General features: G+C 36.4%; 1 protein-coding gene across 1 annotated transcript; it reads right to left on the minus strand.

Moving 5' to 3' along the window:
* LOC149569357 (large ribosomal subunit protein uL10-like) lies at nucleotides 1–9,162 on the minus strand. Its single transcript, XM_089822064.1, has 5 exons — nucleotides 8,701–9,162; nucleotides 1,254–1,322; nucleotides 1,064–1,162; nucleotides 452–844; nucleotides 1–343 (listed from the first exon to the last, which is right to left on the minus strand). Exons 1-5 carry the CDS (start codon nucleotides 8,956–8,958, stop codon nucleotides 200–202), a joined length of 963 nt encoding a protein of 320 aa, XP_089678190.1. The 5' UTR covers nucleotides 8,959–9,162; the 3' UTR covers nucleotides 1–199.
* Between the last annotated feature and the right edge of the window lie 1,285 nt (nucleotides 9,163–10,447).

A 10,447-nucleotide genomic window follows, 5' to 3' on the forward strand; every position in this document is an offset into this window, starting at 1 on the left:
TTAAAGAATTGAATGATTCCATTTAGCTTCAAAATTCAAGGGGAAGCATTCATACACCCCTACCTCCAACTAATACTAACTCAGCTTATAATGATCGGCAAAAATAAATCTGAACAATACTAGAACTCCCTCAAATCAAAATTTCTTTGACCTGACCTGTTTATAGCAAGTCAACCCAAACAAACTGAAAAAAAATATTCTAATCAAATAGACCGAAACCCATGTCATCATCAGACTCCTCTTCTGGTTCGGGTTTCTTTTCCTCTTCCTTTGGAACAGCTGCAGCAGGAGCAGCAGATTCTATAGCAACTGGGGCAGCAGTGACAGCAAATTTGCTTGGATCCTAAATAAGAACCAAATTTGATCAAAATTATGAACAAACAAAATGGCATCCATAAGGCCATAGTAAGATTTCAGATAAACACTGAAAAAATTGGGGTTCCACACTCACCTGTAAATACTCTTTCACTTGTTCTACCAGTGGGAAAGAATAGTCGGTAACAATAGCAACAGCTAAAACATTCTTGTAACCATTAATGAATACATGTGGAGCAGCTGCTAATGTAGGATAGTTGACAGCCAGAGAAAGTGCTGCCACATTAAAAATGCCCGCAGAAATTTTCTCAATTAAATCATCTTCTGTAAGATCAAGAACTGCAGGATCAAATACTGATCCATTGTCATATACAGTCTGTACAACAAGCCCATATGAAAATGGACGAATGCCAAGTTTGGCAAGCAAAGCTGCCTCGGAAGAACCAACTTTATCTCCCTTCTTAATAAGTTCTACAGGTGTTATGATTTCGACAGTACCCTTGTTAATTTTTGTTGGAATGTTTAACACCTGTATGCAATGGTAAAATATAAGGTTTGCATACATCATAGAGGAAAAACTGATAAGCTTCCCTCCCCTATCAGGCCATCCCTTATCATCTTCAAATAAGGAAAGTTCATAATTGTGCTTCAAATTAATATTTTCCAGCTAAAAACATTAGCTTGGAGTATTTTGCAAGCAGTCCAGAAAATTATGCATTAAGCAAATTGCTAAAACAAATGTCTGAACCTGGAAGAAAGAAGTCTGAGATGGATCTAGACCAGTGTTTCCAGGAGGAACAACCACATCAACTGGAGCAACCAAACCCACACGTGCTGGTGCTCCAACCTTGAAATAGAGCATGAATTGTCCACAAAGTTTTGGTGAATAAAGCAGCTAATACAAAACACAGCGAGTCCATAACCGACTGCAATTATACCTTATATTTTGCTACTTCCTCACGCACCTCCTTCAAATCGCCTTTAGTGAAAATGAGACCTACATTTCCCTACATAAAAAGCAACTAAGTCAGACACAAAGCTTTATTCAGATTCAGATTTAAACAACTTATTGAAGAGAAATAAGAAAAACAAATCTACAAACAATTCTTGGTAATAATGCTAAATAATACTGTTACTTGAAAAGCAAAAGACATCTAAAAATAGACCAAACTAAGAAAACTAAAAATAAGGCCCAAATGACCATTAAATAAGGTTCTACAAGAACGAGCTTAATTTAAGAACCTAGGATAGCAGAGAATAAAAGCTCTAATAGTTCTGATTTTATGAACAGCAGTCAATTACTTTAACAAAATCTTAAGGTGACAAATAAATCAAATAAGGATGATCATGTTATGGAATCTCCTAACATTAGCACTAAAGATTTGCATGTGGTACGTGAAGAATGTATTGGGGATTCAAGCTACAAACAGTCTGACTTTGCATATCAGACCATACAAGATGTAGAATAAGACACAAATTTTGTGTGATGGATGCTTGCTAAGGGCAAAAAGGGCAAAAAAGTTGGCTGCCCAAGCAAAACAACATTTGCAAGAGGTCAAAGAATGCTGTGACCAGCTGGATCAAGCAAAAAAAAAGGGGAGTCGCACCTTAGCTCTCTAATTGTTCCGAAGGCAGAACATATTAAAGTTGAGCATGCAAAGGAGGCACTTCTTGAGGTAACCAAGCACGAAGACTATGCAACTATGCATGAACAAGAGAAGAGGTATGATTCAGAAAATTTTACTAGTGTAATTACTTGCATCTTGAGACCCATTATACCTTTGGTTGAGAGGTCATTAAGTGCTCAACTCTTAGACCACACACTTAGTGGATCAGCCATTACTGTCTTTGCTACACATGAGACTGGGGAAGAGTTAGATCATTTCCTCATAATGCGAGAGCAGCATGGGTATAATAATCTGTCGTCCTCTGTACCTGTTGTTATCCTCCACATCCCCTCAGGTTGGTCTTGCAGTTTTGAGGGTGTTGTCTGGTTTCACATCAGCAACCTCAGAAGGGTGATTCCATGTTATTCAGGACCTATGGGGTCATTCAGCACATCCAAGACAATTCAGCAGAGGGTGGAGATTGTTATTGTGTTGTGGGTACTCTCAGTTATTCCCATCTCCACAAAGCAGATGAACACGTGTATAGTTTGCATTGGGACTTGGGTGTTGATGAGGTTGGCACTACGGTTTAGATGGGTCCCATTGATTGGCTTCACCATTTTTGGCACGATGAAGTTGAGATAAGAGCAGTAGAAGCCTAAGGATGTTCTTGGCAGGCTTCTTTCAGAGTTTTGGATCCTTCCAGTCCCATCAAGATTTGAAACAGAGCTCACTAAGGGTTTTTCAATTGTTTACATAGTGAGGAGTGCCTATAGTTTTACTTGTGATCCTCATGTGCATGACCTCTTTTAAATGCACAGTTCAATTGTGCATATGTTAGATAGCATATATAACAATTTCCTTCCGCAGTTTTGAGAAGTAAACTTTGTCAAGCTTCCAAGTTGCTTCCCTTTGAGTTGTCTCCTTGTACGACACCAGTTGTTAGTATTGATTTGGAACAGCTAGTAGTGCCAATTATCCTGGATATTGGTGTTACAAGAGCTAGTTGGTATTACCAGAGAGATTGTACAATTTTGCCCTTGGGACCCAGGTGGACTAGTGTGTTATTTTGCTTTTGAGATTATTTGGGGACAAGCAATTACAGCAAGCCACAAACTATAATATCCCCTTTTTGTGATGATATGATTTATGATTGGATTAGCCTATTATTGACCCCCACATAGGCTAAGACTGATGGATAGAGGGTCCCCAGTTGGCAGTGCAGGAGGCCTATTTCCATTTCGGAGGTAGAAGTGTTTACTAATGCTCTTGGTTTGGTTCAGTTTCATACATTTGCCATTTACAGTTAGTCATTTATCTAGCACTTCTATATTGGGCAGGGCACCTCGACTAACCTTACTTGCAGCATCTACCCTTGGCACCATTGATTTGAACAGGTATTCAGGGATTTACTAATTGCAGTAAGTCGGTGATTAATAGAAAGGGGCCCCTATTATTTTTAATGAGACAGTTGGATGCGCTGTGGAAACAATGTTTAACCTCCAAGTTCAAACAGGACAGAGAGATAATAAGTATTCAATCAGATATTGAAATTATAATGGCAATAATGATATTATTTATTAATGGTTATATTATAGAATTATTATTTAACTTTATAAAGCATTATAATGTGTACAACAACATAAATGAGCATTAAATGATTTAATGAGAGTTGGCGCCTAAACCAAGGAATATTATAAGTCAACTTATAGTATCAAAAGCAAATATAAAGTCATCAAAAAAGCTTGTTAATGAAGCCATGTGGATCGAATCAAGTGGAAGAAATATATAAAGCACCAAAAAGCCATGTGGATAGAATCAAGTAAGATGTAAATACCAGGTTCCTTCATAATTGCAAGTTTTATTTTAGAAGTTAATAAATGTAGTATCCTGCATTGTATATACATATCAATCAATAAGAAGCATTTCAGGTCTGGGGTTTGGAATTTAGTCTCAGTTTTACTTTCGTGCATTACATAGTTGTTTTTGTCAGTTATCTTCAAAAAATAAAAATAAAAAGCATATACCTTCAAAAAAAAACAAAAAAATACAAAACTTTGCAAAAATGCCAAATACATAGAAGACAGCTACAGGTTGGGCAGGGTTTATCACATTCATGCGGCCTCAATGCCAGCTTTTTCGTAGGATTTATAGCTTTGTTAAAGTAGTAAAGTTAAACTTTTGAAAAATGCCATACATCATGAAGGTTCTTGTAGCCTCAACCCCAATAGGGACAGCAGCTTGAGACACCTACTCTGGTTTTAAAAGGCGAAAAAAATTTGGGCAGTGACCTAAGGAAAAACTTTGTCTCTAATGTTTCAAAAGAGTGTCTAAAATGTAAAGAAAGCCGTTTAGGTCACAAACATAGCACGCAAAACAACTGAGATGTATGCTATCACCCTCATAAGAGCAAAGGCTCATTGAAATTCTTGCAAGTGTAATTACCGTTAGAATTCAAGAACTAAAAAATAAAATTAAAAATAGACAAGGCCTAACAAGAGGACCCAATAAATGTGTCGTTAGAAGGATTTGCAAAGTCTTTGTTTTCTCTTCAACTTGGCCATGAGATTAAAACCCATGTTGTGCAAAACCCAACCATGTGGAAGGCGACATAGAAGACATAAGACATATTCGGAGGATACATGCCAAAATGGCATGCCAGCTAGGCTGTGACTTAAAAGATAAGCAGCTTTAATTAATATCTAGCGGCACATTATCCAAGGAAGAAAGCAGAAAACAACAGCGACATAAACCCATTGAGAAGGAAGCCTGGGACTTCATATATAGGTAAAATTAGAAAATGAGACTTGTCAATCCATTCCATTCTTGTCTAATTCAACCTTTGAAGAAGAAAAACGGCAAAAAAAGTTATATACAATCCCCAGTTTTACCATACCGATAAGTTAGGCATCATGTCAGAAGCTAGAACTAGAAAACCTAGACATTGTAGACAATCACATTACTAGGGAATTAAGCAATCTTTCATTTATAATAGGGAAATAATGAAGGTAAATGGAAGGGACTTGTAGTGCCCTCACACTTGAACATGTCAAAGGCTAGAATTATGTCACGCCCCCAAAAAAATTGTCTAATTTATTAGACTTCTTGATTCTCAATATGAATTAATTATCCCCATGAGAAAGATAAGAGGGCAGTTATCAATGTTAAGGGACCGTAATACATTCTATTAACCAAAAATATTGATTAGTATACAGACAAAACAGGATTCATGTTGTGTGTTAACCCACAATAATCCCAGTGATTAAAATATTCAAACTCCTAAAATAATGATTGAAAAATATAAAAAGAGTAGTGTTTAGTCTTGAGCCAATATCATTAAGTATCAGACTTTAAAAGGCATTGTTAAGAAAGTTGGTGACCGTTCGTTAAGGTCAGCAACATCCGATAGTTCTTTATCTTAAAAGAGACAAGAAGATATAAAAGGTAGAAGACCACAATGGAGGAAGGCATCAATGATACTCATAAAAGAGCAGGTCAGTTTATAAGACATCAGTGATCAAGCATATAATTTGATCAGAACAGAGATTACCATATATTGCAGTCAATAGCAATCTTATCCAACTATTGTGTGCAACATGGTGTTGTTTAATAGCTAATTCCTTGCATAATTATAATGATAATAACGTTTAGTTAACATGATAATATATCTAAGTTGCCAGTTTGGATTCAGGTTCAAAATTCATTCAAGATTTTTTTGGAGTAAGTTTGAATTTTCTTTGAGTTTCTGTACAAAAACATATGTTTTTTGTGTGTCTCTGTGTGTGTGTGTGTGTATGTATATATGTGTGTATCTATGTACATATATATGTATATGTATATGAATGATATGTATATGTATGCAGCAGCAAATAAGTTCATTTATCACTATGCTAATAGTAAAGCAACATAGCAAAATACACCGCCATATATATTATATATATCAATGCTTTAGTCCAAACAGCGTGTTTTATCTTTTAGGCCTCTTTAGTAGTCTATCTTAGGGTTGGAGGGTTGGACTGACTAAGATAGACCAAAAAAAATTTTAACAAGTAAAAAGTTCATTTTTTTTGGCAAAATTCAGCCTGGGTCCTGCTGCAGATTTGGGAATTTGCCATAAAAACAGCAAAATTTGTGTCAGGTTAGTCTAACAGAATTTGGACAGATTTTTGCAAGGATAAGACAAGGACCACCCTTTAGGCTTGCCAGGGAAGAATTTGGTAACATGGTAATAAATTTATTATATGAACTCTCTTATATGGATGTACACAATAATAATATATTTTACTCTCTCAGACATAATTGGATTTCCTAATTTATTCATCGAACTGCTGCAATGAATCATGTGGAGATGAGGAAGGGAATATAAGGAGGGAGAGCTATATGAGATCCTCTTAAGTACACCACCTCCTGATGAATGGCTGGCGACTTGCCACATGGGGCCAAAAGGGGCAAGGTAAACTGTACCCTTGGGTTTAGAGGATAGTCCGGACACCATTGCAACTTCTCCTCAAACCTCTATAATGGTTGAGTGCTGGAATGAATTCAAACAAGTCTCAATCATAAGAGGATGCATAAAGTGGCACAAATAGGGAGGGCAGAGACAAGCTTTCCCCCAAATACATGGCTGGCAGCCTGTCACATGAGGACAAGGGGATGATATATCTTCTCTTGGGCTTAGTGTTATGATTGATATGGGCACCTCGTCATGTTTCCTCATCCAAGCTTTGTTATGGTTGAACTCCAATAATGAATTATAGATATTGTATGATTTAATTAAATTTAGATCACTATGAATATACATAAGATATCTTGAATAGAGTTGAATATCTTCTTCAACTCTAGAAGATATTATTGATTTTATAAATTCTATTTTCAATAATTATCCAACATGATTGCAGGATATCAACCCAGGATCTATTTTACTTAAACATTTTCTTTGGGTGAAGTTATATCTCTAACTAGTTTTCATTTTATTCTTGATTCTAGGACAAACTTTAGGGCAGTCCGAAAAGGGGGGCATTACAAACCAGAAAGACTGGAAACCCTAGACATTATGTTCCACCAAGTTTCAGTGATGGGACAGCTGGGGATGGCAGGACGTGTTTTTGACATGGGGTTACTTTGGGGCCTGGGCCCATTCGGGGGGGAACATCAAGGGGCAGCTGCTAAAAACATACAGGAACCTTTTTAAGTTTAGAGAAATTTCAAATATGTATATCACACCATTGGTAAAGCATTCATCATAGGCATTCTAGAAGCCTGATACATTTATTAGGATTAAGAAAAGTGATTCATCATTGTAGAAACTTTCATTTTCAGCATGCATACATACTATATTTATAACAGAAGGCCCAAAGGCTCCAAGTTTCAAATGTGAATGACATAAACTGTAAACAATAAACACAGAATTAAGAAAACAAATCACTGTCCATAATCAGCAGATGTAAGAAAATATAATAATATATCACTGTTCATAATCAGTACATGGTAAGTCTAAAGAGTCTAAATCAAGTAGACTTCATACTCTAACTTCTTTCAACTGCTGTTCACTCCTTGACCAGCAGCAGCTGCTCCTCTTGTTTCTCTTCTCCTCCTTTGCAAATGTCAAAATAGATTTATTATTCTTCCCTTTGGTTATTTTCTAAGTTACCGATGCCGGTTCTGATGCTGATGCGGGTGCGGGGTGCTGATGTGCAGATATAAACCAAGTTTAACACATGCTTTATTGAGTGGACCTGGCGCTCAAAAATCCGGATGCTCCGCTGATTCGCCTGGATGCTTGACCGATGCTCTATGGATGCTTTCCCAAGCATCCCACAAGCATCTGCAGGCAGCGGTCACACTACCTGCCCACCTCCGTGCCGCTTCCAAATACACCCGTGCATCCCCGCTCATCCGCACCCACATCCCCCAGAAAATGTCACGCATTGTTATCTTAGGTTATTTTATGTTTGTATTAGGTTTTGGTATTGTTTAATATGGTTTGGGTATCCATGTGGGCCTGGCCATTAATTTTTTCAAACTATAAAAACGAAGTTTTTATTAAAAATTAGCCATCCAAACGTGGCTTAGGCCATTGTTGAATGCTAGAAGTTCCTGATACAGCTAGGAGACTAGGGGACTCTTCGGAATCCCTTAGTCATCTCCTATGTCCCTGACCATTCTCAGGACTGTCCGTGAAACATTTTCAGAATTCTGCATAGATTGGGAATGGCCAGGGTATTTCTAACTGACGCCCCCGGATCCCTGTACCATCCCCGGTATGGGATCGGGGTACCAGCCCATGGGATACGTCCCCGTGGAGCATAGGCATTTACTGATATGCAATTTTCAGAAGGATACCTAGAAAGAAAACCGCATGTAATTTAATGACCTAATCCGTATAGGCATATGCGAAAAACTACACGAAAAGGAGGACTTCAAATGATAAATAAATCATCAGAGCAGTGGACATTTTACCAGATGTCAATATTTAAATCTCGTAAATTGCAAGATACATTTCTGAACTAGAATAGGCTTTGCTAATAACTACAAATGTATGGTTCCAACATCCCTCAATAGACAAGGCCATACAAATATGTAGCCATGTTAGTATTTAAATATATTAAACTGCCACCTACAATTCTGTTTGTGTGGTGTCCAGAACAGATAAAACTAAATGTAAGTTTTGGAAGGGGCATCGCGAAGAGACGAGATGGTATGCAATTCATAGGTAACCATTCATGTAATCAAAGAGAAAATAATCAAACTGAGAAGGGTTTACAGGATTTTAACTAACCACAAGCAACGGAATTAAGTTCTGGTAAGCGGTGTTTCCAGTCTTCTCGACATACATGCGGATGGATCTCTTCATCATGGTGTTCTTGCCCATGAGCACGATGGAGTCCGGGCGGAGGCCCTGCCGAATGGACTGCAGCTGTTTGGAACCCACATTGTCAGCGAGGCACACTAGCACCTGCGAATACTCCTCCAGCATCTCGCATATCTTCTTGTCGTAGATCACCTTCTTCTCCGCTTTCGTCCCCTTGAAACCCATTTTCTTTTCCGGTCCTCTACTGCGAATGCTCTAGCTCCTTTCAAAGAATCTGAAATATGGAGGATTGAGTTATTATAAAGATTAGGGTTTTGCTCTACGGAATTTGCATACGTTGTTTTTTAAATTCCAGTGCCTGAACTCGACTCATTGGTGTAGAGGGATCAATGTCACAAGTAGTTTGAACAATAATATACCCTTCCAAATGAAGAAATTGGACTTAAATAGTGAATTATAAAAATCCATTGCTCTAGAGGGATCGATGTTACAGATAGTTTAAATGATGATAATTAACCCTAGCATATGAAGAGTTTGGACCTCGATAGAGAACTACAAAAATTAAATAAATTAAATATAATATTTAAGATTGAATTTTGATAATTGAAGGAGGAGTGTTGGATAATTTTGATAATGTGTTGGATATTGAAGTATTTTCTTAATGTACTTTTGATTTGTTGGTGAGGTTGAAAGGTTAAGAAGGATTAGGTTGTGTTAAATGGAAAGCTCCAACATCATAAGGAATGAGGTTGATATTATGTATGAGATGAATTTGACAATAATCACATACTAATTTTGTGGATGAAAATTTTCCATAGGAAAATTGAAATTTTGATTGGAGAATTGTAAAATTATATAAATTGGATGTAGTTTATTATGGTTCATGTATGCATCTATAAAGTTATTTTTTGCATTTATGAAAGTGTAATAGCATGTGAGATTAAACACCTATGAAAACAAACTAGCTAGAATCTTATTACCATGATTTATTATCTTTTTTGTTTGTGCTTTGTATATAAAAAATGTTGTTTAGAACCACCGCTCAAGACATACTAAAGGTAAATTAATTTAATGATGATGAATAATATCAAAGATGATGATGTAAGCAAATGGTGTAGTCATGAATTTAACGTATGAAATAAATTATGTTTCTTAGGCTTTAGCATGATTTGAAATGGGTATGTAAAGGAATGTAAATGTGGCATTTATAACCATGATTTAAGAACTTGTTAAAGACAATTTAATTTAATACTAGTGAAATAATAAGCTCAAGGATAATAGGCAAGCATGTAATGTATCAAATATGATAGTATGAGAAAATATGTAGTTGGTGTTTCACTATGATACTCTTGTGTGAATATTATTTTAATTATTCTTTGATCTTCTAGGTTCTAGCATGTTTTCAAATCAAGGAATGGATGTTTTTAAATACACTCAACATGGCATACAAATTAACACAAGCACATGCTAGGTTAACTCGCAAAAAAACTATTAAAAAAATAGTGAGAAGATGTTATAAGTCGAGTTTTTTTTAATTTTATGAGTTCGGGATTTAAATCTATGGCCATAGAAATGATGTAGTTTAAGTCCAACCTTGTTGATTTGGCCAAATGCAATAAATAAGAGATTGTTGAATAGAGAATGATTTCAATGGACAAGTAATATTGGGATCATAAATTTGAAATAGCTTCATTAACTAGGAGTAATAATGAGG

Source organism: Cupressus sempervirens, chromosome 3, assembly GCF_028749045.1.
Source record: "Cupressus sempervirens isolate cs-2001-9-10 chromosome 3, ASM2874904v1, whole genome shotgun sequence".
Classification (NCBI taxonomy): domain Eukaryota; kingdom Viridiplantae; phylum Streptophyta; class Pinopsida; order Cupressales; family Cupressaceae; genus Cupressus; species Cupressus sempervirens.

Coding starts and splice junctions, on each gene's coding strand:
- LOC149569357 (XM_089822064.1), bottom strand. CDS start 8,958: ATGGGTTTCAAGGGGACGAAAGCGGAGAAGAAGGTGATCTACGACAAG. Junction 1,323..8,700: donor ACTTAATTCCGTTGCTTGTG/GTTAGTTAAAAT, acceptor CTTTTTATGTAG/GGAAATGTAGGTCTCATTTT. Junction 845..1,063: donor CTCAGACTTCTTTCTTCCAG/GTTCAGACATTT, acceptor CATTGCATACAG/GTGTTAAACATTCCAACAAA.